Source organism: Fusarium redolens, assembly GCF_020744475.1.
Source record: "Fusarium redolens strain MPI-CAGE-AT-0023 chromosome Unknown BKA55scaffold_8, whole genome shotgun sequence".
NCBI lineage: Eukaryota > Fungi > Ascomycota > Sordariomycetes > Hypocreales > Nectriaceae > Fusarium > Fusarium redolens.
In genome coordinates this window covers 359,284-386,386 of record NW_025763671.1, presented here as the reverse complement: position 1 = coordinate 386,386, position 27,103 = coordinate 359,284, and the positions used below count along the sequence as shown (strand labels likewise).

The window sequence follows — 27,103 nt, the reverse complement described above, 5'->3', positions numbered from 1 at the left end:
TACCCCGGCTGCAGATGAAATAAGTATGTACATTGATATATCCTCAGTTGATTGGCGCCTTGTAATCATACATTATCCTGACCATTCTCCAAAAACGCCTTTGTCGTGACTTTGACTTGCCCGATGATGAAACAGCATTGCCACCCTTCCTTCCTCCTTTTCAAAACTCAATACTTTTTAAGCAAAATCTCAGTACAATGACTTATAAGCGCGCGCTGAAATGGCGTTCATGTTGACCTCTTGAAAGGATGCGCTTCAGTGTTGAGAACCCATTCGTCAAGACTGATGACGTTGGGCTCTGAAAAGAGTAGATAATAGTACTTGAGAGTCTCAGAAATCCAGAAACTCTCCATCTCGTCCTTCAGATTATTCTCTGTGGCCGTCACGTCTTCGATGGCGCTATTGGCGAATTCGGTGCGAGTTGCAGCGATTGTAGCCTGGAACATCTTCCAACCCTTATCCATCCAGGTAGTATCGCCAGTAATGCGATACATGTACCAAACAGACTCAATCGCCTCAGGTCTGTAACTTTATGTTAGTAGGGGTAACAAATTCATTACATAATACAAACTTACCGAAGGATGTAATTCCGGTTCATTATATCAGTGTAGCCTGGAGGTAGTCTTTCTCTTTGAATCCTCGACTTGACGTACTCCTCGTGCGTCACTGGCCTTTCTAGAGGTATATCATCAGAAGCAGCAACTTGCTCTGCGTTTCTGACGGCATCAAAGCTGTCTACAGTGGCAGGCTTCGGCTCGAGGGTCTTTTCTGTTGCGTCCTGGACAGCAGCGGGTTTGTTCTCTAGCTCGACTTGAGCAGGCTTGGCTTTCTCTGAATCAGGCATGCCCGAATCCGCCTTTTCTGCTTCGGTTTTTCCAGACCCGTCCTTGTTCAGCCCAATTTTCTGTTTGAGTGAATCGGGGAGCGTTGATCCAAACTCCGAGTCGTCCTCTTCCATACTTCTATCCAGCTCAGGCATCGGTATACCCGCCCGCTTGACCATCTTTGGGGGATTAACGACGGGCCCCGGTCCCTTGGTTGAATCATCGGGCTTGTTTTGTTGGGCGGCAGCGGGAGCGGCTCCTTCTGCGAGTTTCCTCTGCGCCTCACCGTCTGACCATTTTCGAAACTCACTATCGCGCCATTCTCTGTTGGGGTCGAGATCCTCATACCAACTCTCTTCACTGAAAGCACACTTTTCCAGGGCAGGACAGGCGACCAGATGAGCATATTCAGGCATTATACCGGTAGCCGTTGACTGATATGCCCACACGCAACCATCAGTGAGCTTTTTAGCCTTGTCGATATCCCCATCACGACCAAAGATCTTACCGCCGAGTCCATACATGCCTCCAACGAAGCATGCAAGATGAGCCATATCGTAGGTCTTGGTCCATTCTGAGTCGCCCCTGCTAGAAGTCGTCAACTTTCCTGTGAAAAACACATCCCAGCCATCGTCTTTGATCATAGGCCGATAAAGCAACCATTCATTAATCGCATCGATAGTGTTCTCATAGAGCGGGCGATACTTGGGTTCCAGACCATTCAGGAGCAAGTATTGCTAAGTCAAGTCAGACAATATGATGAAACAGAATATGACAGAGCAACATACCTTGGGGAAATACTCATAGGCTGAATCTTGGGCACCTCCCATGTGGAAATGTCCGTAGTTAGGGCTACTGGAAACGAGACCCTGGGGCTTGCAATCCCAGTCTGCCGAAGATCCGTCTGCAGCAAGAGGGGGCGCCTGTTGAGCCGCAGGTCGAGGTGGTGTCTGGTCGCCTCCTTTGGTTGTCTCATCAGTACTTGCAGGAGCATCACGGCGTTGGAGCTTGTCCTCCCAACGACTATCAGCCTGGGGGAGCTGTGCGGGAGAGGCTGCATCTCCGCCCAGTTTCGTGGGATCAAACCCTTCAGGTTCCTTAGTCAGGTCGGCAGAATTGACCTGCTCCCGGGCCTCTTGGCTGAGGCTTTCGGTCCGAGTGTCGGCGGTCCTGTTACATCCAGAGGCATCGATGCGTTCGGGGAAAAGGCCTGGAATATCAGTGCCTGCTGCTTGCATCTCAATCAAAGCATCGGTGATACGGTCAACAGCATCATAGTATTTGTTGGTGCCCGTCAATTGAGCGAGGCGAGTGAACTCCATAGACAGAGTTCCAAGCTCAGCGATTCCGACAGTGCTTGCTCGGTGAGGTTGTGAAGCGTAAGGCTCGTGCCACCGATAATACAATAGGGGCATGCGGTTAGGCGTATCAAAGACGCCCATGAGGATCTCCGCAAGTTCGATGGCCTTATCTAGCAGAATCTTATACTGGCCGGAGGCTCCGCCGCTAACATCGTACGCAGCGATAAGACCACCCAAGTAACGAATGGTAGTTTCAAACACGGGAATGTCGTTACGTTCAGAGTAAGTGAAGTCGACATTAGCGACAGCCTTGGCGGCTTCGTCGAACTCTTCTTTCATACCGGCGATCCAAAGAGTATCAAGCGAATCGATGAGCGTCGCGCCCCAACCACAAAAAGTGTCGCGATACTTCATAGAAGCAGGCTTGAGCTCATCATGTGGAAATGCGAATTTGCGATAGCCAGTCCAGGCACGTTTAATCTCTGCCTTGACACGTTTCAGTCGATCCAATCGAGTGGTGCTCGTCTGTACGTCCTCAGGTTGGAAGTCGAACTGGATTCTGTTGATACTAGGAGCTGTGCCAGTTGGGACTGGTCTGATTGACTCAGGAGGAATAGGGAAGTTCTCCTTGGGCTTGGTCCAGTGAACTTTAGATCCATCAACGTTGACATCGGGGATATCAGGATTGTCAGCCTGCTTAGGAGGGTCCTTGAAGTGAACATCGGGAATCTGTGGTGCAGATTGCTCGGCTGGCTCCTTGGGCTCTTCCTTCTTGTCATCTTGTAGCGCAGCATCCCCAGCAGAGATGGGTTTCTCAACGGCAGGCTTCTCTTCCACAGGTGTATCAACTTTCTCTGGGACCTTTTCTGGTGCAGTTGGGCCGCCTTGAGGTGCGGCTGGTGCGGGTTTATTGGCAGCGTTGGAATCCTGCTCGGAATCGGGAAGCTGGATGGGTGGCGGTACGACAGGCGGTTCAAAGGCTTCTTTTGAGCCCTGCACTGGCTCAGAAGCTGGCTGGTTCGGTTGCTTCACCGTTTCGAAGTGAGGGGACTGTGACCACGAATTTTGCATGAATCGATACAGCAGGAAGACCATGGCCACAGCAACTATGGCATAAAATCGTCCACGCCGACGGAGTGGAAGCATTGCGACGGATCGTGGCTCGCCGAGGCGAGGCTTTTTGGGGGCGATTAAGGTTTAGATAGAAGATTCAATTCGAATTGCGCCTTGCTATAAAGCGAGGTTTTGCTAGAGGGGCTCGCTTGATCGATGTCGTCAAAGACTCTGGTGTCGCCTATGATACTGAGCGACGCATTCCGTCTGGTACCAGACCAACTTGAAATGGCTGTCTTGTGCTTCCTTCTTTGTGCCTGATTAGCCAAAAGAAGAAAACAAATAGGTCAAACTCCGACAAGAAACCGACTCTAAAAAGATGCAGATGGAGAAGGCAAACAAGAAAGCGAACGTTAGGTTGTCGGGGAACAAAGACAAGAAAGGACAGTCTCAAAGATCTGAGAGTTAGTAGAGGAAGGAGACCTCCACCGGCTTGACCCTCTGTCTTGGCAAAGCCAGGAGAGACCACATTTTAGTGGCATTGGTTGGCTAAGATGAGGTAACGTCAGGGGCTTTATGGAGTCTAGCGTATACCCCTGGTGCTAACTTTAGCATCATCGCAGGGTCTTCCCGTCCACTTGCACTTCTGCAAGTTTAAGGCTCAATCAATGGAGTCGAGGAGGATTGACATTGAGTGTGAGAACATACTTATTTACTGGTATATGTTTATAATGATATGTGTTTCTAGCTCTGAGGAAATGCTGCTACTGATGAGGAAATGGTGAATATCACCCTGAATGTCACTGACTTAATATTGCATTCTGATAACTTGACTTTGATTCCTGATAATAAACTCAAAGCTATTGGTCAGTAGATGCGCAACCGACCCTTTCTACTTACTTCCCCTCGGCTATGAGTATTCGCATGTGTTTGTTAGAATCAGGGTTAGTTTGTTTGGCTGTACTCGGTAACTCAATTGCGTTTAAACTACCACCTAAAAGCTTCTCACACGTGCATCCATTCCCAAACTGGTCAACCTGGTCCTCAGTCTCAACGGGGCCGTTACCGTGCCGCTTAAGCTCCGTGTTCTAGATTCAACGGAGCCTTGACCTCCGATTTCAAATTCGGAATGTCCACTTCTGCTTCTTGTTCACCCCCAAGAAGAAAACACAAAAACTCAATAATCAATTTGGGCTATGATTATCATTTCGAGGCATTGTTGCTATGTAGCTAATGAGGTGGGTTTGGTATTCCACGTGAATGAAACTTACTTCGATACCTTAAAGGATACAAACCTATGAAAGCTGTCGCATGAGTACCTAATTTAGCATCCTGTTGATAGAGTTTATTGATTTCGGTCCTGCAAACTTAAAATTCAATTGATCTCCAATCCTGAAATATAGATCCCTCCTTCATAACATAAAGCGTTACTGTTGGCTGCAGCTGCTTTCCATAAGGTAGCATATAGGGTAAGCCTGTTGGCCAACAGTCTCCTCTCAACAGAGAAAGCCAACTGCGGTCAGTTGTTCCCTATTGAGATAACAAATAAAGAACCAGTTCATCACTGATCAGAATGCTCAATCCCTATATGATATTATTCGCTGTCAGTGGAAACCTGTATCCTGGTGGCCCAAGTACTTAGCATATCATTGATTTGGGTCAACGCCGTCTGATATCTGTGACTGTCAAGGAAGAGCTTGAGACAGAAGATCCAGCAACAAAGCAGCTCCAAAAACATGCAGATAACCTTGTACCAGAAGTTTTTGCAATTCAAGTTTCATTGGAGGGCAAGTTGCTGTCAACGTCGAACAATCCAAGAGATGACGATGCTCTCTGCCCATTTTATCCCCTTTGGAAGCAACTGAACTCCCAGAAAATGTTCAAATTCCATCGAGGTCTAACTTACAAGAACTTCATCGACTTAGTCCAATGGTAAGTTAGACCTTGTCAGTTACCTCCCGTCATCTGAGAAAGAACAAAGTGTTCAAGTACTATTTCATCCCTCAACGATTATCTCACACCTGGCACGAAATGAGTTTGTGGGTGCGTCCACCCAAGCACCCTCATATTGTCCCTTTCGACAAGATTGTCGTAGATGAACTAGAGGGTCGGGTGTTGGGTTCACGACCAAGCACGTCTCGGGTGGTACCCTTGAAGAGAACAGAAACCGTGTATTCAACCTCAAATGAACTCAATCTGAACCTAGGGATAGCGCATTAAGATATCGCCCTTAGAAATCACCTCGTTGATAGCCCAGCATATTATTTGATGACATTCGACTTGAACTGGTCTTGTCGTATAGGTGCCGGGCTATAGTGAAGCTAGAAATGATATTGATGGTGTTCATTCACTATGAGCTAGTCACTCGCGACAAAACTCTACGGGCTATTCGACACAAAGAACAAGATGTGTCAAGAGTTGAGCAAAGAGAGTGGATGAAGCACATAGATATTCAGCTTGACAGCACGGTCATGAAAATAACTAAAAACCGCAAAGAGAAAGTTTTAACACCCTGATAACCAAGCATGTAGCTTTGAGCCTGTTTCTTGACGTCATTATGAACAAAATATCCATTTGTAGTGCGATTTTCAATAATCGCCTCTTTCCCCTGTGGCTTAGTTGGCTAAAGCGTCCGACTGTTATTAAATAGACAATCGGGAGATCGGAAGTTCGAGCCTTCCCGGGGGAGATAACTACTTTTTTTACTACTCTTATTAAATAATAAAATATTTTTTTTTCCCTTGCCTTTAGCCTTATATAAGGCCATTAAGCTTTTTAGCTTTTCTATTAATAATTTAAATAGTAAGACCCTTATAGCAAGCTATTATTATAAAAGTTAGAATTAAATAAGGTTTATCTACCTTAATAATATAATTACTGCCTTAATTAAGTAATATTAATACTAGTTATATCTTAGCAGCTAGATTAACCTTTTTCCTTTAACTTATTTAAAGGATTATACCTTAATTAACCTTTATAATATATTATATTTAATTTATTTATTATATTTCTAAAGTATATTATCTAACCTAACTTCTAACCCTTTTTATTAATAATATAATAGCTATACTGCCTTAATACCTATTATATAAAATAGCCTATAGCTATATAATTATACCTATTATATAACTAGCTATAATTTTAATTTAGCTATTAGGCCTGCCTTAAAGGTAGTTAATAAAAAAGAACTTTATATAATATATATAATAATTATTATTATTATAAAGAACTTCTTATTAAGGGGCAAATTTAACCTTATTAAAATAGCTATTTTTAATTATAGCCTAATTTAATTAATTAATTATATAAAAAAAAGATATTATATTAATTTAATTAATTTAAATTAGGTTAATAATAAGCTATTAGGTCTTAAAGACTTAAAAATAGCCTTAAAAAAAGGTTATCCTTTTTAATTAAATAAAATAGCTTTTTTTATTACCTTTATAAGCCTAAACTTAGCTATATATAAAAAGTAGCTCTTTAATATATCTATAAGGGCAGCTAATATTACTAAAGAGCTGCTTTTAAATTAGCAAAGACTAGCCTAGTTATAGTCTTAAATTATAAAAGTATAAAGATAAGGAGTTTATATATAAAGTTCTAGGATAAATATAAGGTAAAGGCAGGGTTTAGAAATTCTATTAAAGTTAAAATTAAAGGAATTATATTAAGTCTGTTAGTTTTTATATAAGTTAATTAGCAAAAGTTAAATTAACCTTAATTAATTAAATATATATAATAGGGCATATAATTAATTAACCTTATATATAAGAATAAATAAAGTAAAATTAGTAAAAAAGCAGTAATCTAAACTAGAAATAATTAATATAATAAGTTAATTTTATTATCTTTAGTTATTAGGTATTAATTAAAGGTATTATATAAGATAATTACTTTATTAAATTTATTAAATACTAAAAGAAGGTTTTAAAAGGCCTAGCTAATTAATTAAAAAAGGGCATAAGTATATTATTATAATAGCAGGCCTTTATTAATAGTATTATATTAGCTAGCAGTAATGCTATATATTTAATATAGTTTAAAAAGTTAAAAAGTAAGGTTTAGTTAGTTAAATTAAGAATATAAATATTTTATTATAAGAAATAAAGGTAATTATAGGGTAAAGGAGAGGAAGTAAGGGGGAAAAGAGAAGAAAGAAGTTAAATTAAGAAATAAAGGTTTTAATATTTAAGAAAAAAACTATAAAGGCTAGTTAGTAGACTAAGACTAGCTTAGCTAGTTAATAATAAATTAGATTAAGTTATAAGATAAAGTAATAATAATAAATATAATAAAATAATACTTAAGAATTTAATATTATATAAAAGACTTCTTAAAAAAACTATTAAAAATATTATAACTTCTCTTTTAATAAAAGTATTAAAATTAAGGCTAAAAATATTATAAAGCTTACCTTCCTTATTATTTTATAAAAAAGGAATAAGTAAATTAATAATTTAAAAAAAGCTTATAAAGAAGCTTTAAAGAGATATAAGAAAGATATATTATATATTTTATTTACCTTAAATAATATATTATAAGAAAGATAAAATAAATATAAATAATATTATTAAAAGTAAATACTTACTTATATTAAGGAGATTAAGGATAATTAAATAGCCTTTAATAAATAAACTTTATTTTTAATTAAAGACTTAAGGAATTATAAATTATATTAAATTAAACTTTTAAAATATATTAAATAATACTTAAGATAATTTTTATAAAAGTTTTATAATAATTTAAATTTTATAAAGAGATATCTCTTATAAGATATTACCTTAATATAAAAGGCTAATTAATATTAAGCTAAATTAACTTAAAAACTAAGAGATATTATAGCCTTAAATAAGACTAAAATTCCTTTAATAAGAAAAGGATATATTATAATAATTACTTATATATAAAATATACTTAATAAATAAAGGAAATAACTTAATACCTTAATTAAAAATAATAATTAAAAATATATTAAGTCTTAATACTAGGCTTTATAGCCTATAATATAAACTTAGAGTAGTTATTACTTAAGCTAAAAAACCTATAATAAGGGCTAAAAGATAAAATAGAATTTTAATTAAAAGGATAATACTTATAGAAAATATAAAAAACCTAGGTATTAGGCTAAAGAATGCTTAAAAATAGGCAAGATTAATAATATTAAAAGGTAAAAAAACTAAATTAGGCTAAGATTTTAAGCCTATATTAGCTTATAAAATAATTACTTAAAATAACTTATAAAATAGCTAAGAATTTAATTAATATTAATATTTAGAAATTTAAGTACTTAATATAATAACTAAAAACCTAATTAATATATACCTTATTAATTAAGGTTATTATTTATAATTATAACTCTATTTAAATATAGATATTGCTTAATACTATTATAAAGATAGATATTATTAATAAAAAGTTTACTTAAATATAAGGATTAAGATAGCTAGGTAATATAAATATATCTCTTTAAGGTATAGATAAAAAACTTATAATTACCCTTAGAAAATAAGAAATAAGGTTAATATTAACTAATTTCTAGAAATAAAAGCAAGAAGTAATTTAAAGCTTTATAAGTATCTTTAAAGAAAATAATAAAGACCTTATTATTTTAGTAATAGTAATAATAAAAGACTTTTAAATTATACTTAATTATAAGCTAGAATATTAGGTTTTTAAGGGCTATTATAAAAGGCTAAAACTTTTAATTATATAGTAGTTTATAAAAAGAATTAAATTATTAAGTTAGATTTTTAATATTACTTTTATTAATAAATCTTATTTACTTTTAAATAAAAAAGCTTAAAAACTAAATTTAATTAATAAAATACTTAAAAAACTTTATACTTATATTAATATATTTAACTTTAATAAGGCTATTATAATCCTTAATCCTAAATGTATTAATTATATTATTAAACTATAAGAAGGAAAAGAGCCTTCTTATAGCCTTATTTACTTTTTATCTTCATTAAAGCTTAAGGAGCTTTAAGAATATATTTAAGAGAATTTAAAATTAGGTAAAATTAGACTATTTAAGAGCCTAATAATAGTCTTAATCCTCTTTAAACTTAAAAAAAATAAAGAATTATAACTTTATATAAATTATAAAAGATTAAATAGTATTATAATTAAGAATTACTACCCTTTACTTTTTATTATTAAAATTATAAATTAAATTTAAAGTATTAAGTTTTTCTTAAAAATTAATATTAAAAATACTTAATATTATATTAAAATTAAAAAAGGTAATAAATAAAAGATAGTATTTTATACCTAATATAATTACTTTAAGTATATAATTATATTATTTAAACTAATAAATATTTCTATTACTTTTTAATATTATATTTATTAAATACTTAAAAGATTAATTAATATTATTTATATAATATATTTAAATAATATTTTAATCTTCTTAAAGACTAAAAAAGTATATATAAAATACTTAGAATAAATCTTAAAATATATAAAAAGGGCTAAATTTATATAAAAGGATTTAAGTATATATTTTACCAAGATAAGGTAGAGTTTTTAAGGTTTATTTTAATTACTAAAGGTATAAAAATAAACTTAAAAAAGATTAAGATTATTTAAAAATAAAAAAAAAAACTAATTACTTATTAAGAAATATAAGTCTTTTTAGGGCTTTATAACTTTTATAAAAGGTTTATTTATAGATATTTTAAAGTTATTATATTATTAATAGTAATACTAAAGGGGAGCTAAAATAGTAAAAAACCTAGCTTAATAAAGCTAGATAATATATAAAGTTAAGTATTTAAGACCTTAATTATTAAATTTAATAAGGCACTTATATTAAAATACTTTAATTTATTAAGATAAATCTAAATTAAAACTAATATATTAAGGTATATTATAATAAGTATATTATTTTAATTAAATATTAAAAGGAGATTTTACTTAATAGTATTTTAATTATAAAAGTTTAATAAGACTAAATTAAATTATAATATATTAAATTAAGAAATAATAACTATAATAAAGTTATTTAAATATTAATAATATTACCTTAAAAAGGTATTAAAGTAAATTAAAATCTTAAGTAATTATTATAACTTATAATTATTTATAAAAATATAAAGTTAAATAATAAGTAAGCTAAATAATACCTTTACTTAATACCTTATAATTTTATAATTAAATATTATAAAGAATTAATAAACCTAGCTAATATATTATTAAAACTTATAAGAGTTTATAAGAAATTGCCTTAAGATTTTAATTTATTAAAAACCTTAAAAAGTAAAATAGCTAAGGTATAAGTTATAATAAAAGCTTATAAAGAAAAGAGATTAAATAAAAGGCTTAAAATAAAAATAAATAAGTCTTAAACCTTAAGTAAAAAAGAATTTAATAAAATTTCTTTAATAATTAAAGAAAATATAATTTAATTATTAAAAGTTAATATTAAAGGTAAAATACTTAAGATATAAATTATAATAACCCTAGTTTAAACTACTGCTTTTTTACTAATTTTACTTTATTTATTCTTATATATAAAGTAAATTAATTATATGCCTTATTATATATATTTAATTAATTAAGTTATAACTTTAAGTTAATTTAACTTTTACTAACTAACTTATATAAAGTAATAGACTTAATATAATTCCTTTAATATATTCTAACTTTAATAGAATTTCTAAACCCTGCCTTTACCTTATATTTATCCTAGAACTTTATATATAAACTCCCTATCCTTATACTTTTATAATCCAAGACTATAGCCAGGCTATTACTAATTTAAAAGCAGCTCTCTAGTAATATTAGCTGCCCTTATAGATATATTAAAGAGCTACTCTTTATATATAGCTAAGTTTAGGCTTATAAAGGTAATAAAGAAAGCTACCTTATTTAATTAAAAAGGATAACCTTTTTTTAAGGCTATTTTTAAGTTTTTAAAACCTAATAGCTTATTATTAACTTAATTTAACTTAATTTAAATTAATATAATATCTTTTTTTTATATAATTAATTAATTAAATTAGGCTATAATTAAAAATAGCTATTTTAATAAGGTTAAATTTGCCCCTTAATAAGAAGTTCTTTATAATAATAATAACTATTATATATATTATATAAAGCTTTTTTTTATTAACTACCTTTAAGGCAGGCCTAATAGCAAAATTAAAATTATAGCTAGTTATATAATAGGTATAATTATATTAATATAAGCTATTTTATATAATAGGTATTAAGGCAATATAGCTATTATATTATTAGTAAAATGGGTTAAAAGGGAAAGTTAAGTTAAATAATATACTTTATAATAAATAAATTAAATATAGTATTCCTTTAAATAGGTTAAAGGAAAAAGGTTAATTTAATTATTAAGATATAACTAATATTAATATTACTTAATTAAGGCAATAATTATATTATTAAGGCAGATAAACCTTATTTAATTCTGACTTTTATAATAATAGCCTGCTATAAGGGTTTTACTATTTAAATTATTAATAAAAAAGCTAAAAAGCTTAATAGCCTTATATAAGGCTAAAGGTAAGGGAAAATTTTTTTTTTATAATAAAAGCTTATAAAAAAAAGAAAGTAAATAAATAACTTAAAATAAAAATAAATAAGTCTTAAACCTTAAATTAAAAAAAACTTAATAAGATATTTTTAATAATTAAAAAAAATATAATTTAATTATTAAAAAATAATAATAAAAAATAAAATATCTTTAAGTTATAATTTCTAAAATAACTAAAATTATTTATAATAATATTAAGAAAGATAATATAAAATTCCTTATTCCTTATTTATATTAATAATATACTAATATTATAGCTAATTTACTTATTTAGTTATATAGCCTATCTTATAACTTATTTAATCCTCTTTTTGCTGCTAATGCCAAATTTATAACTTTAGGTCTTTAACTTCAGGTAATTAAACTTATATAAAACTTAATATATTTCTTCTAAACCCTGCAATTACCCCGCTTCTATCCTAGATATCGCAGTATAATATCCCCCTATCTTTACAGGTTCTCAGTCTTCTCCAGTACCTCCTTAGCCTACTACTAGATATCCTTAAGCTACTTATTATGCAAGCCGCCATTAAGGGCCCTAAGGAACCCCCTCTCCCTCCTGCTTAGCTATATCCCTCTATATAGCTTCCTTTCTAAATCCTTAAGCTTCTACTTCTTATATTTAAGGAAGTCTTTATTAATTAAAAGGTTTTTATAGATAGACTATATAAGTAGAAAGATCTTATAACTAAAGATTACTATCTTAATATAGCTAGTATTATCCTTATTAAACTAGGCCTTTTTAATATCTATAGCTATTATATATAGTATATCGGCCTTACCTTTATTTTGCCTAAAAGCTTCTTTAATCTTAGGGATTATATTATAGCCTTTAGTTAGATAAGGCTTATTAGGCCTGGGTGCCTGCAGGCTTCTTTAGATAGCAGGCATCGTGACGGGGCAGCTGTAATGCTGTTAGCGGTTGCGGCCAGAAGGTATAGGGAAAGTCAGGTCAGATGACTTACTGCGTGATGGATGATTAAAGCGTGGTATGTAGCAGAGGTTGATGAAAGACCTTTTAGGTGGGTTATAGAAAGAAGGTTGGGGCCAGCTGATAAGCAGGTAAGGCTTTTTAGCTGGCATATATGCAGCTAGGTTTAGGCTATAATTAAGGCAGCTAATTATAATAATTTAACTTAATAAAGCTTTACTAGCTATAAGGGCAATAAATATTTAAACTATATTAGATTCTAGAGATATTTAGATATACCTTTTAAGGCTAACTTATAAACTTAAAAAAAAAAAAAATTCCTTATAATAAGAAATACCTTTTAAAAAAGTATTTTTAAAACTATTAATAAAAGTTATTATATTAGCTTAATTATATAATACCTTAATTTTAGCCTAAAAGTAAATTATTATAAGGGCTAATAATAAATAAAAATTAAGTAAGTAAAAAGTTAAGAATAACCTCCTTTACTTTAAAAATAAGCTATATATATTAAAAGACCTTACCTTAAGAAGTAAATTAATTAAGTTATATTAAAATAATAAACTTATAAAATACTTTAAGTTAAAAAGGACCTTTAAGTTATTATAATAAAAGCTATATTAAAAAAGACTTAAGTAAGATATTAAGAAATATATATAAACTTACCTTACTTATTAAAGGATAATATTTAAAAGATATAAACTATATAATAAGCTTAAAAACTTATTAATTTCTTTAAGACCTTTTAAAGAGGTTATTATAGACTTTATTATAAAATTACCTTTAATATATTTTAAAGGCAAAAAGGTTAATATAATCCTAAATATTATTAATAAACTTATAGAAATTATTAAATTCTTTACTATCTTAATTATAATTAATATATCTAAACTTACTAAGCTCTTTTATAATAAAATAAAGCTTATTTTTAAAACGCCTTTAGGTATAATATCTAATAACAGACTAGTTTTTATAAGTTAATTTTAATTAGAAATCTGCTTTTATTTAAAGGTAAAATAAAGGCTATTTATAGCTTTTTACTTATAAATAAATAGCTAAACTAAAAAGATAAACTAAACTCTAAAATACTAGTTATATAGCTTTATTAATAAGAACTAACTTACTTAGTTATAATTATTAAAAATAGTATAATTTATATATAACTTAGCTATAAGTATAATAACTAAAATTACCTTAAACTAAGTATTAATAAGATTTAAACTTAAATTTTACTATATTATTAAAGATAATAATACTTAAAAGGAGGTCTTAAAAGTATAAATAAGAATATATTAAATATATAAGTATTATAAAAAACTATTTTAATATTAAGTAAATATAGCTAAGAAATAAGCTAAGTATTATAACTTTACGTATATCTTTATAATTTATTAATAAGGATAGTTAATTATATTATTTATAAAAAACCTTTAATTTAAAAAAGAATAAAAAACTAATACTTAAATTTATTAATTTATTTAAGATAATATAGAAAATTAGGTATTAAGTATATAGGCTAATACTTCTAAATTAATACTTAAGATTTTATAATATCTTTTATACTAGCCTCTTAAAACCTTATTAAATAAGGGATTAATTAACACTTAAACTATTACTAATACTTAAACTTAAAGAAAATAAAAGCAATTAAAAGGTTAATTATATTAAAAATAAGAAATATATTAATAAAGACCTATATTATCTTATAAAGTAAAAAGACTAGCCTAATAAATATAATTAATAAGTATTAAGTAAGGATATAATAAATATATTTTAAATTATTAATAATTAAGATAAATAAAAATCTAAGGCTAAAAGGAAAAAATTAAAAACTTAAAATATAATTATATTAAGAAAAAGAGGTTACTTAATAAAGAAATATAAAATATAAGAATTAGGCTTAAAGCCTATAAAACTAATTATTATTAAGAAAAATAAATAAAGTTATACCTATAAAGACTATTTATAGATATAAAATTAATTTCTCTTAGAAATACCTAAGACCCTTAATTAAACCTAATAAAATTATTAAGATTAGACTCCTTAATCTTATTATTATCCTCTTTATTAAACTTATTATTACTTTTAAACTTATTAGTCTTATTTAAGAGCTTATTATTTACCTTAATCTCCTCCTTAAAGGCAATTAACTTAATATAAAAAAAGAAATAAAGCTAATATAAAATATATTTAATAAACTTATAAAAGCTATTTATAGCCTTAAAGAATTAAAATTAGGCCTTATAAAAGTAATAATATTTAAGGTAATTTAAGACTTTTAAAATTATAAAAGTAAAGTTATTATAAGCTATTATTTAAGCAAATCTAATAGTCTTATTATTACATAAATATAGCTTTTAAGAAGCTTATTAAGTAATATAAATTTAATTAAGCTATAATATATATTAATAACTAGCTAAATATAAATTATTAAAATAAGGTAGTTTTAAGTTATAATTTAATACTTTTAATTAATATAATACTTATATATTAATAAGGCCTAGCTAATTATCTTCTTTATACTTAAAATCTTATACTTATTAATATAAGCTATAATTATTATAAGATATACCTTATATAACTTTTAAATAGCCTTAGTTAAGATAAAGTAATTCCTTATATTAAAAGTTACTTTATTATTATTATTAATTTAATAAATAATTTAATTAATAAAAATAAATTAAATATAAAAGTTAGTCTAATTATTATTTATTATCTTAAGGTACTTATTAAAATAAAAGTATTAATAAATTAATTAAAATTAAGTAATTTTAAAATAAGGGATTACTTATAGCTTATAGTTTTAGCCTGCTTTATTATAATAATAATATTAACTTAAGCTAGGGTTAAGAAAAATACAAAAGGTATTTTTAAGAAAATAAATATTATTATTAATATTAGGATTATTAAAATATAATTTTAACTTTAAAATAAAGATATAAAAATAAAAGATATAATAATATAAAAAAGTATTAAGAAAATTAAGAAATATCCTAAAATTAAAAGTAATATAAAATAAAAATAAAGTAATTATAATAATTATTATAAGATTAAAATTATAATAATAAGATAATATAAGTAATATAAGTATAGTATAAATATAAAATAACTAAAGGCTTAAGGAATAAAAGGTATATAATAAGAAGAATTATAAATATAAAGGTAAAGCTATAAAGAAACTATAAGGTATAGGTAAAGAAGGCTATAATAAGGAAGAGTTATTAATATAAATAAAGGAAAAAAAAGGAAAGAAATTAAAGGGAAAGAAAGAGATATTTTTTACCTAGGCTAAATTAAAGCTAAGGTAGTAAGTAATAAAGGCTTTAAATTAAAAGGTTAAGAGACTTACTTTTAAGTATATTTAAAAGTATTACTATTTATAAGTTAATAGCTAGGAATAGCTATTTAAAAAAAGGAAAATAATTATTATATAAACCTTACTTCTTATCTTATTAAATATCTTAATAACTAGGCTAACTAGTAATTAGTTAGGTAATAATAACAATTTAGCTATAAATTACCCCCTTTTCTTAAAATTACCTCTTTATTAAGCTTTTTCTTCCTTAAGCTTTAATTAATATAATATTATTAAACCTATTTAACTTTTTTATTTTAAATTATTATAATAAATATTAAAATAATAGCTTATAAGTATTATAATATATTTTAAGTATTAATATTTATATATTTATACTTAACTTATACTTATTATTAATTTTAATTCTTTATTATTTTTATAATTTATTAATATTATTAAATATAAAAGCTATTACTGCCTTTCTTTATCTTAGAATCTCGGCAAGAATACCTATACAGAACAGGATTTTAACTGCTTATAACTGAAAATAAAGACAAATACATAAAAAGACGCCCCTCGTGTCTATCCCGGATTAAATCAGCATAGATGGCATCACGAAGCGGTTTGCTCAACCAATCAGCTTGTCCCCTGTGGCTTAGTTGGCTAAAGCGTCCGACTGTTATTACCTGACAATCGGGAGATCGGAAGTTCGAGCCTTCCCGGGGGAGTTTCTTTTGAAACCTGGTATTGTTTTGTCCTTTGTGGATATCTTTTTGTTGGTCTATGCTAGGAGTGGAGTTTGGCAGAAACACGAGTTGTGACTGAAGCTTCGTTAGATGGCTTGAAAATAAGTATAGAAGACGATATGATTTATTTGTAATTAACACTCTACCTTATATATATGTTCTAGTACCCTACTTGAAAGTTGTGAGTTGAGCTACGAAGCTGGTTGTCGAGTCAAAAGTAATAACCTGATTGGTCGAGACAACCTAGACCCTTAACTCCTCTACAGAATGGCCCGTGCACGACTGGGGCAAGGCATGATGAGAAAGTGAGAAAGTGGAAGGCTGCCACATTTTTTTGGAAGCTTCCACTCATCACAAGCTACTCCCACTTTGAACCCGCCGACCTGTTTCTCTCCCCCCACCAACCAACGACGGAGCGAAACCTAAGCCTGTACATACCTTTATACACGGCTATAATATCTGCTATTCAGACTCGGGTTGATCAATCACCATCAAGATGTCCTTCGGAGGCCAAACGCCGACGATTATCGTCCTCAAGGAAGGTCCGTTTTACCCCACCGCCAGCCCGCTTCACCCCTTGAATTCTAAGGGGGCATCTCCAAAAGAAGACGATATAAACACGACGGAACAGCAACAAACATGATCGCGACAGATAACTAACTACAGCACCTTTTTACAGGAACCGATACTTCCCAGGGCAAGGGACAGATCGTCTCCAATATCAATGCCTGTCTCGCCGTCCAGGCTACCATCAAGTCCACTCTAGGTCCTTACGGCGGTGACCTTTTGATGGTTGATGAGAATGGCCGACAAACTATCACCAACGACGGTGCCACCGTGATGAAGGTCCGAAGCGCTCGATAAAACGTTCAATCACTTCCAGTTCATTGCTAACTGGTCAAAGCTTCTCGATATCGTCCACCCCGCCGCAAGAATTCTCGTCGATATTGCTCGATCGCAAGACGCCGAAGTCGGTGATGGAACCACATCAGTCGTTGTCCTCGCCGGCGAGATCTTGAAAGAGGTTAAGGAGCACGTTGAGCAGGGTGTCAGCTCTCAGATTATCATCAAGGGTCTGAGGAGGGCATCTCAGATGGCTGTCAACAAGATCAAGGAGGTTGCTGTTAGCACCAACGAGGGCAACCGCCGTGATACTCTTATCAAGCTGGCTTCTACTGCCATGACAAGCAAGCTGATCAAGAGAAATACTACATTCTTCACCAAGAGTACGCAAGCACCCCAATATGCATATGCTTGGTCATCAAGCTAACTGATTTTAGTGGTTGTCGATGCTGTCCTGTCCCTTGACCAGGACGACCTCAACGAGAAGCTCATCGGTATCAAGAAGATTCCTGGTGGTTCACTGACCGACTCGCTCTTCGTTAACGGTGTCGCCTTCAAGAAGACCTTTTCCTATGCCGGTTTCGAGCAGCAACCAAAATCTTTCGAGCAGCCTAAGATCGTATGCCTGAACGTCGAGCTGGAGCTCAAGGCCGAGAAGGATAACGCCGAGGTCCGTGTTGAGCAGGTTTCTGAGTACCAGGCAATCGTCGATGCGGAGTGGCAGATTATCTACAAGAAGCTTGAGGCAGTCTACAAGACTGGTGCTAAGGTTGTGCTCAGCAAGCTGCCCATTGGTGACCTGGCCACACAATTCTTCGCTGACCGCGATGTCTTCTGTGCCGGACGTGTGGCTGCTGATGACATGGAGCGTGTTGTCCAGGCTACTGGTGCTGTTGTTCAATCAACATGCTCCGACATTTTGCCCGAGCATCTGGGTACCTGCGGCAAGTTCGAGGAGCGCCAGATCGGTGGTGAGCGTTTTAACTTTTTCGAGGACTGTCCCGAGGCCAAGACTTGCACCCTCGTCCTTCGTGGTGGTGCTGAGCAGTTTATTGCTGAGGTTGAGCGATCCCTGCACGATGCCATCATGATTGTTAAGCGTGCCATCCGAAACCATCTCATTGTCGGTGGCGGTGGTGCTGCTGAGATGGAAGTTTCAGCATACCTTCACCAGTTCGCTGATAAGAACATCTCCACCAAGCAACAAGCTATCATCAAGTCCTTTGCCAAGGCTCTTGAGATTATCCCTCGCCAGCTTTGCGACAACGCTGGTTTCGATGCCACTGATATCCTCAACAAGCTCCGTGTTGCGCACCGAAGGGGTCAGACATGGGCTGGTGTCGATTTCCAGAACGAGGGCGTTACTGACATGATGGAGCAATTTGTCTGGGAGCCCGCCCTTGTCAAGATCAACGCTATCCAGGCTGCTACCGAGGCCAGCTGCCTCATCCTTGGAGTTGACGAGACTATCCGCAACGAGGAGAGTGCTAAGCCTCAGGCTCCTGGTCAGCTACCGCCAGGTGCTGCTCAGCGTGCTCTGCGGGGCCGTGGACGTGGCATGCCCCGGAGGTAAAGGGCGAAAATTATAATGAAAGATGGAGCACGATCAAGGGTTAAAAGGGAAAACTTGGCCTGTCCTGAAAACATAGACTTGAAAAGTGGGAGGAGCAGTATTTGGCCGAGGGGCTGGAGGATCTGTATGATACCTAGACTTATCTGACCTCTGAAACTTGATGACCTCTATCTACTATCTGCCAAGAGCTGGTGAACGTGAACCGCACTGAAAGAACTACGAGCTGTCGAGACCCAGCTGTACGAACTTCTCAGTTTTGTGGTTTTCAAACTTGTGGGAAAATATTGAATCTTAGTATTTGTACGTGAAACGCCAAGCTCATGCTCATCGACAAAGAAACGTAATGATATCCAGGAGTGCCTACTTCATTCTTCAGCATCGCAAGGTCACCTCTAACTACCTCCCTGCCCCTTCAAACCCAACATCATACAAACCCCTTTCCTTATGTACAAGCCCTTGGTTGTCCGCATCAACACCGACATCCACGCCTATACCATCCATAACGACCGTCTCGTCCATCACGTTATCTTCATCTTGATGCACTATCAACATTTCCAAGTCTCTGTCCACAACATCAGGACCCACGTCTTCAGTCGCATTGAGCAATGCTTGAAAGTCAGCAGGCGAGTGATATTGATCAAAGGGGCCAAGGTCATGAGAAGATTCGTTGATTATTTGCGGGTCGATGGGTTGATATACATTGTGATCGTGTGGGTGGTGGCCAGTAGGAGGATCCTGGAGCATGGGGTTGTGTGAGTGAAGTGTATGTTCCATTGAGCTGCTTTGAAGAGTGTGAGGGGGTGCAATTAGGGAGATATCGGCTGGGTTAGCATAAGGACTTGGTGAATGATCGTGATCTGGACTCTGGTGTGAAAGTGTTGGTATCATGTTGTGATCTTGCAGTGGTAACATTGGGGTCGGAGCAGGACTCGTTGGTTGCGCATGGTGGTCACTTATATTTGGCGTTGTACCCCCTAATCTCCTCCCTCCCCCATGGTTATTCGATGAGGCTGCTTTTCTCGCGCCACCAGGGTTAGGTGTCTTGCCTAGCTCTTTGCACTCCACACAACTGCGAATAACGTCGCTGACTGTCTCCTTGATACGGCTCCAGTGGTACTTCTCTGCAATAGTAGCGGTAGTCTTGTTGATACCCCCGTGCTGCTGAACATGAACTTGACGAGCAATATCGAACTGACGAGCAGGATCGGATATAACCTCCTTATCCTTGAGCATGAGCTTGTCTCCGTCGAGAAGCTTATAGTGCGTCGCTGCGCTGCGGAGCCTGCTTTTCTCAGCGCGGTCAGCGCCGTTCGGGTACTCGCCGTACTTGAGGTAGAACTTGATCTTGTCGAAACGCTCTTCACTCACGAGTTCCTCGCTTTCGCGCGGTGACAGATCCCGTCCATAGATAATAGCATCGATCAGCTGGTTGGGGTAGCTGCGAAGGTTTCCACAACCCTTGACTCGGCCGATGCGCTTGAAGCCGAGGGCGTCCCAGATACGGCATGATGCGACGTTGGTCTCGTACACCAGGTTGAAGACGCTATATGTATAACCCAGCTTAGGTGCCCAGTCAAGATACGCCTCACCCATGAGACGACCGACACCACGGTTACGTGAGGCATCCGTGACAAGGAAACCGGCGTTGCACACATGGCTGCTGCGGCCGGGATAGTTAGGCTTGATATAGAAGCTGCCGAGACATTCTCGGGACCAATCCTTGCCTTCTATAACATCCTCAGCACGTTCAACATCTCCAAGGAGCATGATAGCGCCAAAGTTCTGGAACCAGTAGGAACCGAACTTATCGGCGGCGAAGGGATCCATCATGGGATACGTATCGCCGCCTTCAATTTCCTTGTTGATCTGGTCACACAAGTAGGCGATCAACGACTCGGGAACCTGGTGTTTCGAGGAAAACGGAACAATAGTGGCCACGGTCTGGCGATCACGGAGTGTGACCTGCCGAGGGGTCATCTCGGCCGGAAGCCCGGGGTTGTTCGGATCCGGATAGGGAGGCTGACCGGAGACTCGGTGGATAGTGGGGCTCGCCGGATCATCCAGCATGGCCGGCATTTTGTTGGATGAAACCCTTATGCGGGGTTGACGTGTGAAGAAGAAAAGAGAAGAAGCAGAAGAAGGATTTAATTGGAGGACAAGTTTTTATCCCTATTCACCAAATTGTTAGCCTTATAATTCTTGTCACTTACGAATCTATCCTCGCAGTCTCAGGGTGATGTCGTCTTAGACCAAACAAACACCAACAAGACTGAAAGTGCAGAATGAGAGAAAAGTATAAAATGGTGCATACCAATTCAAGTGTCAGGAAAGGCCGAGACAGTTTAATAAGAACAGCTCGGCTCAAAAGCTAAACTATTATGGGAGACTCCTTGGTTGTGGAGTGCTCTCTCAATCCCGATTTCGCACCGAAGTCTCTATCAAGATCTCTCGAATTCTAGGCGTACCGTATTAAAATCCACTACTGTAGGTGTGCTGTGGCCTGTAAAACTGCCTGCTGTGTTTCAATGCACTGTTGGGTGTGTGGTGGCCTTGATCCCTTGGCTGAAAAGGGCGCGCCCTGCACAGTCTGGGACCTCCACTGGGAACTACCTAATTAACAGTAACTGAAGACGCTGTAAGGCTCAGTAATAGCCCCAGTATATTCAGTGCTCCGCTCTGCAACAAGGTGCAGCGCAGCGCAATGCTTGTTTTTTTTTTTTTTTTGCAGTGCTGTGATGTGATGTTCGTTGTGACTGTGCTGAAATGTTCGTTGGTGATGAGGGGAAATGCGCAGGCTTCGGAGAGACCCCCAAAATTTCATGGAGGCGGGGAGTGCACCTGGAGGAAACGGAAGCCACTGAGAATCTAAGCCCACGTTAAACTTTTTTTAATAAATAAATAAAAAGCCGGGGTCAATTGTTTATCCGTAGTTATCGCCGTGATCGGCCTTGATATAATGCAAATGATAACAATTTGATAGTTTACCAACTGATACATAACAATACATTTTTATATATTCATTCCAACTTACATCGCTTTCATACTCTATCCCTCCTCAAGGCTATTATACATCTCAATTTTGTACACAGCTTTTCTACTGCTTACCGCTCTTGATATCGGCCTCGATCGCCTCCGCCGCATTTTTGAGTCCTGACAACTGATCCTCAATGCTCGCTAGCCTAGAGTCCTGTGTTGACTCAGATGGCTTGATCTCAGACTGAACATCAGCTACTACATTTGATGCAGCGGGTTGCTCGGGAGACGAAGTAGCTGCTTCGGATGCAATAGGCTGTTCTGGTGATGAGGTGATAGACTCAGCCTGAGCATCAACCATGACCTCAGGGGCAGAAGTCTGCTCAGCTGCTGCTTCGGAAGCAGCAGCCTGCACAGGAGACTCAGGCCCGGAGCTAGCGGGCTCCTCAGGCAATGTAGAAAGCGTCTCGGCGGCAACCTCCTTTGCAGCTCCCAGAGCAGCCTCTCCCATCATGTCCATCATCTCGCTCTCAGTAACCTCAAGCTCGTCTCCGTAGAGTCCCTCCCGTAAAATCTTCTGCTCCTCCTCGTTGAACCCCTCAAGGTTGTGTTGCATCTGTCCCATGACGTTCTTGCGCTCAGCAAGAGCAGCCTTCTTCTCGCGACTCATGTGCTGTACAATATCAGGAGAATTTTTCCATGTCGCCATGTTCTTCTTCTTAGCATCGGCCATACGTCGCTGTTGACCTCGTTGACCAGCTCGGCCTAGGACTCCACCAACAACAGCCATAGCCCGCAGACTACCCATGCATTAGTAAAGGAAATGATTGATGCTTATAGAAGATCTTACCTGTCGTCGTTAGCAGGAATGGTATAGGTGACCCATGATGGGTCCACGTTGGTATCAATAACGCCAATTGTAGGAATGCTCTTGAGACCGCACTCATAAAGAAGAGTATAGTTCTCAAGGGGATTCAGGCAAACAACTAGATCAGGCATCAGCGGTCGAGCCGAACCTCTGTAGGACTCAAAACCGGGGAGTTCCTGGTCCTTGTGGTCCACAACCTTTGTACCAGCCATCTTCAGAATAACATCTCGATTGGTGATGGCTCCAGGGGTCCACTTGGTAAACAAATGACAAGCACCGGCCATCTCGGCAGCCTGAGTGACAATTTCCATCTGACCCTTACGGTTTCCAACGAAGAGAATCAGGCCAGCCTTGTATGCTACCTCCTCCACCACACGAGCCGCACGTCGCAGGTGTGCTGCGGTCGTTTCCAGAGATATAATATGAACACCTTGTCGCACACCGTAGATATATCGAGAGTTCGCGGGGTTCCAGAGCGAAGTCTTGTGTCCAATATGTGTTTGTGAAGCCATCAACATCTCTAGAGTGATATCCTCAGGTCCAGGTGGGTTGTTGACAAGCTCAGTGGGAACATATCGCTTCTCCAGTTTTGAACCAAGACTTCGTGTGTTGGCCTGAATTCTTTGCCATTCTCTATACTGCTGAGCAGGTGTCGCAGGTACCGCCGAGTTTGAGTTGGAGTGAGGTGTTGTCCAAGCAGCACCCCTGTGCTCGTGCGCCGAGTTGGTCCTGAGAGAAAGAATACCGTCCTGTACAATTCGCTGCTTCTTTCGTGCCGCTGAGACAATCTTTGGAGGAGCGACAGCGGCCTGAGTTGTCTTCCACTCTTCGGTTGTGGTCTCAGTCTTGGTGGTAACCTGAGTGGACATTTGTCGGGCGAGAGACCTGGAGATGGGAGACGCCAATGTGTGGCGGCCTGAACATGTCAGCTGAAGATTGAATTAGTTAGAGCTCAATTGACTCACAATGCCGCACGGGGGCGTTCCTCAGGATCATGGCGACGACTTGGAGACTGCTCGATTATCGTGGTGGTCGTTCGGTAGTAGCCAAAATTTGGCTATGGCCGATGAAGCGGGTGGAGGGATTTTCCGGACCGACTAATATCCTCCTGTTGCAACTTATGAAGACTTTTGCAAACAACAACCCTGAAACTAATGATGAGATACATTTTACTGACAAAGAAAACTTATTGGCATTGAATTAGTCTTGCAAGGGTAATCTCTACTATAAAAAAACTACTGTCTCTTTCTGAATATCTACACTAAACAGCCACACCCCTCCCCGCCCCCATCTTCATCATGTCATTACGAAGAACAGCAAATAATGCCTTTACCGACTGGTGAGTCTGGCAATGGTAAAGACACCAATGATAGTGACGGCCAATGTGACAATTGCGCCCGGGAGTAAGAGCTCGTTTGGTACGCCAGCAATAAGCTGCTCGGGGCCTTGTGCGTGTGTATGTGCCGCACGGCCCTTTCGTCTCCGCACTGGTTCATCCTCGTCGTCCTCATCTTCTGAATCATCATCATCTTCCTCTTCAGGCCACCACTTACGGCGCTCTCGTAGACCAGCCCCGGTTGAGACTGATGGTGTAGCAGGGGCCCCAGATACAGGTGGCTTCTCAGGATCATGGACAAATAGATCGACCTTGTCATGATGAGCTTGACGAGCAAGAATAACAGCCTCGAGAAGGTCATGGTCGGCTGTGATAGAAATAGAGTCTCCTTCATCATCCAAAAAGCTCATTGCAAAACCTGGGCCGACAATCTTGCCGTCAGACACAGGAGGCACTCCACCAATGCTGTCTGCCTCAGCACCAAGCTTGGAGGCAACAGCGTTGACGAAGACTTCAATGCCTTCTGTAGCAGTGGCCTTGAGACGGTGCACTCGGCCAGATGGAGCCTTGAATTTGAAAGGGAAAGGAAGCTCTTCGGGTAGTTGATGTTCAAGAACATCAGGAAGAACAGAGCGTGGAGGTGACTCCATGCCAACATGAGACGCTGAGTCGCCAGGAGCGAGACTATCGTTGATACCTCGGTGCATATCAGGCGAGGTAAGGCGAGAACCCAGATTGGTGTGCTGTGCGGCACTGCCCTCTCCAGACATCATGGATTCTGTCTCAGCATCGAGCGACAGCCAGAACTTGTTCCACGCAGGACCCTCATCATTGGTGTTTGACATGGCGTTGATTTGGTCGAGTGTAGCATATGTTAGCTTGAGAACATCGACCATGCCGACGATCTCACCGCCATCGTTCATGACAGGGAGGTTCAGGTAGTGACCATCTGAAAACATATTAGCGGCATCTTACTAAATTTTCTTAAACAACTCACCGTGCATCTTGCGGAGAGCGGCCTGGAGGGTCATGTCCATGGGTGCAAAGTCGGGGTGAGGGGTCATGACACGCACAACACTGCAGTTGGCGGGGTCAAGACCAGGTGCAATAACTCGAAGAACGACATCCTTGCTGGTGAAAATACCCGTAATAGCTCCTTGATCCTGAACAAGGACAGCGGTTGTACGGTTCTCCTTCATAAGCTGAGCAGCCTCCTTGACCGAAGTTCGCACGCTCACGGTGGTGGGGGGCACACCGTTGAGCACGGTCTCCAAAGTAGGCCCAGACATCTTGCTGCGCAGAGCTTCGACATATTGGATGATCTGCTGGGGTTGCGTCGAGCCCAGTTCAGACTGGACACCTTCAAGCGCATCGTACAGCTTTCTGGAGGACGAGTAGGCACGCTCTAGCTTCTCCATAGCATCGTAGAAGCACTTGGTAATATCCAACACACCCGAAATATCCTGGTTCTCGTCCATAACTGGCAAATGTCGGAAACCCTTTCGGACCATGAGATCCAGGGCATCGGTAGCGCTGGTATCGGTTCGAGCGCAAAGAGGGTTTTTGGTCATAATCTCAGCAATAGTAATAGCAGAAGCTTTTGCTCCAGCTCCCACAACCCGGAACGCAAGATCCTTAGCGGTGAAAATACCAGCAATTCGATCGTCATCGTCAGTAACCAGAACACAATCCTCACGTTTTGCGGCCATCAGTTGGGCAGCCTCGGAGACGGTGGTGCCAGGCTTGATCTGTAGAGCCTGACTGGGCTTCAATGCGAGGACAGTTCCAGGAGGAGCCTTTCGTGAATGGCGAGCCCGGCTGGTAAGGTGCTTCTTCTTGGAGAGGTCATTTTCGAGCTTCTTTCGGATGGCCTGATGTGAAGGTTAGCAACCTTACATATTGTAATTCGAAGCCTTTCGAGGTATATATCGCAGTCGAGGGCAGCCGTAAGGGTATATCATGACGAACCTCATCACGCTTGCTCTGCTTCTGACGACTCGCGCTGACCGCAGATCCAGTCTCAGTAGGCGGTGAGGGTTCGAGGACAGGACGAGGAATGCTTGAACCACCGCTGGGACTGTTGGTGAAAGGCACCGCACCACGGCCCTGGTTGCGAGTGGGCGTTCCTCTATAAGTGTTTCCCGACATGATAGCGGTAGATGGAACGAAGACGAGACGAGGAGTCGGTCCGGCTTGTCGTCACAGCCAAAGGCAGAATACGTACGATTGCTGGCGTTATCTGTTTCGTTGTATGCAAAAGAGGGTCGCCGGCAAGGTAAATGCAATAGAAAAAGGTGAGTCTATGCCCCGGATGGAGGAAACCTAGGAAAATCAAGAATCAGCCAATCGCAGCGGGCGAGATATTCTGCAGGCTGGAGGAAATCGGGTGATTTTGTTCGAGGTGAGTGACTCTCCAAGCTCCCAGGATGTTGGTACTGGTTGGTACCTCCCGTCTCTTGGTCTGACCCCTGTGCTTTTGGGGTTGTTGTGGTAACTCTTAGTGGTTGTTGACTCAGGAGCGCTTAACATCCAATCAGATGTTGATTGAAACCGTTTCACCGACTTGATCCGACAACGTTTTTAGCAAAAGGAACCTCTTCGACATGATCGAGGGTCAAACCGAAAAGGAAAAGAACCATTTCAAGTGGAATACTACTCTATATGCATGCTCTTCCCAGTAATGACCCGCATCTGATCGTATCTGACTTACATATAGTTCGTCAGAAGGATCCATTATGTCCAGCCAGCACATCATGGGCCCGTGCAATATATTATGTGTCGATTTTTATTCCATGCTCACCCA

General features: G+C 37.0%; 7 protein-coding genes and 2 non-coding genes across 9 annotated transcripts; 4 read left to right on the top strand and 5 right to left on the bottom strand.

Annotated features, from left to right (window-relative positions):
* Positions 1–34: 34 nt before the first annotated feature.
* Positions 35–2,796, bottom strand: BKA55DRAFT_663715 (glycoside hydrolase; the record flags this gene model as incomplete). Its single annotated transcript, XM_046197675.1, has 4 exons — positions 35–522; positions 576–1,561; positions 1,613–2,700; positions 2,730–2,796. 4 exons carry the CDS (start codon positions 2,794–2,796, stop codon positions 228–230), a joined length of 2,436 nt encoding a protein of 811 aa, XP_046049081.1. The 3' UTR covers positions 35–227.
* Positions 2,797–4,584: 1,788 nt separating this feature from the next.
* On the top strand, positions 4,585–5,704 carry BKA55DRAFT_567854 (uncharacterized protein). Its single transcript, XM_046192773.1, has one exon. The coding sequence runs from the start codon at positions 5,506–5,508 to the stop codon at positions 5,692–5,694; it is 189 nt and encodes a 62-aa protein (XP_046049080.1). The 5' UTR covers positions 4,585–5,505; the 3' UTR covers positions 5,695–5,704.
* A 78-nt stretch (positions 5,705–5,782) lies between these two features.
* BKA55DRAFT_t179 lies at positions 5,783–5,867 on the top strand. The gene has a single exon. It is a non-coding gene; the product is annotated as a tRNA-Asn (tRNA).
* A 6,701-nt stretch (positions 5,868–12,568) lies between these two features.
* Positions 12,569–12,815, bottom strand: BKA55DRAFT_689997 (uncharacterized protein; the record flags this gene model as incomplete). Its single annotated transcript, XM_046199433.1, has 2 exons — positions 12,569–12,636; positions 12,698–12,815. The coding sequence occupies 2 exons, from the start codon at positions 12,813–12,815 to the stop codon at positions 12,569–12,571; spliced, it is 186 nt and encodes a 61-aa protein (XP_046049079.1).
* Positions 12,816–16,605: 3,790 nt separating this feature from the next.
* BKA55DRAFT_t180 lies at positions 16,606–16,689 on the top strand. Its single transcript has one exon. It is a non-coding gene; the product is annotated as a tRNA-Asn (tRNA).
* A 514-nt stretch (positions 16,690–17,203) lies between these two features.
* On the top strand, positions 17,204–19,123 carry BKA55DRAFT_689996 (chaperonin Cpn60/TCP-1 family; the record flags this gene model as incomplete). Its single annotated transcript, XM_046199432.1, has 4 exons — positions 17,204–17,249; positions 17,387–17,553; positions 17,612–17,933; positions 17,988–19,123. The coding sequence occupies 4 exons, from the start codon at positions 17,204–17,206 to the stop codon at positions 19,121–19,123; spliced, it is 1,671 nt and encodes a 556-aa protein (XP_046049078.1).
* Positions 19,124–19,299: 176 nt separating this feature from the next.
* BKA55DRAFT_361227 (uncharacterized protein) lies at positions 19,300–21,440 on the bottom strand. The gene has a single exon (XM_046185851.1). It carries the CDS (start codon positions 21,197–21,199, stop codon positions 19,520–19,522), a length of 1,680 nt encoding a protein of 559 aa, XP_046049077.1. The 5' UTR covers positions 21,200–21,440; the 3' UTR covers positions 19,300–19,519.
* A 629-nt stretch (positions 21,441–22,069) lies between these two features.
* Positions 22,070–24,076, bottom strand: BKA55DRAFT_567849 (ribosomal protein S2, flavodoxin-like domain-containing protein). The gene is made up of 3 exons (XM_046192772.1): positions 23,930–24,076; positions 22,947–23,880; positions 22,070–22,896 (listed from the first exon to the last, which is right to left on the bottom strand). The coding sequence occupies exons 1-3, from the start codon at positions 23,958–23,960 to the stop codon at positions 22,218–22,220; spliced, it is 1,644 nt and encodes a 547-aa protein (XP_046049076.1). The 5' UTR covers positions 23,961–24,076; the 3' UTR covers positions 22,070–22,217.
* Positions 24,077–24,293: 217 nt separating this feature from the next.
* On the bottom strand, positions 24,294–26,448 carry BKA55DRAFT_511988 (uncharacterized protein; the record flags this gene model as incomplete). Its single annotated transcript, XM_046187762.1, has 3 exons — positions 24,294–25,249; positions 25,298–26,171; positions 26,269–26,448. The coding sequence occupies 3 exons, from the start codon at positions 26,446–26,448 to the stop codon at positions 24,294–24,296; spliced, it is 2,010 nt and encodes a 669-aa protein (XP_046049075.1).
* Positions 26,449–27,103: the final 655 nt, after the last annotated feature.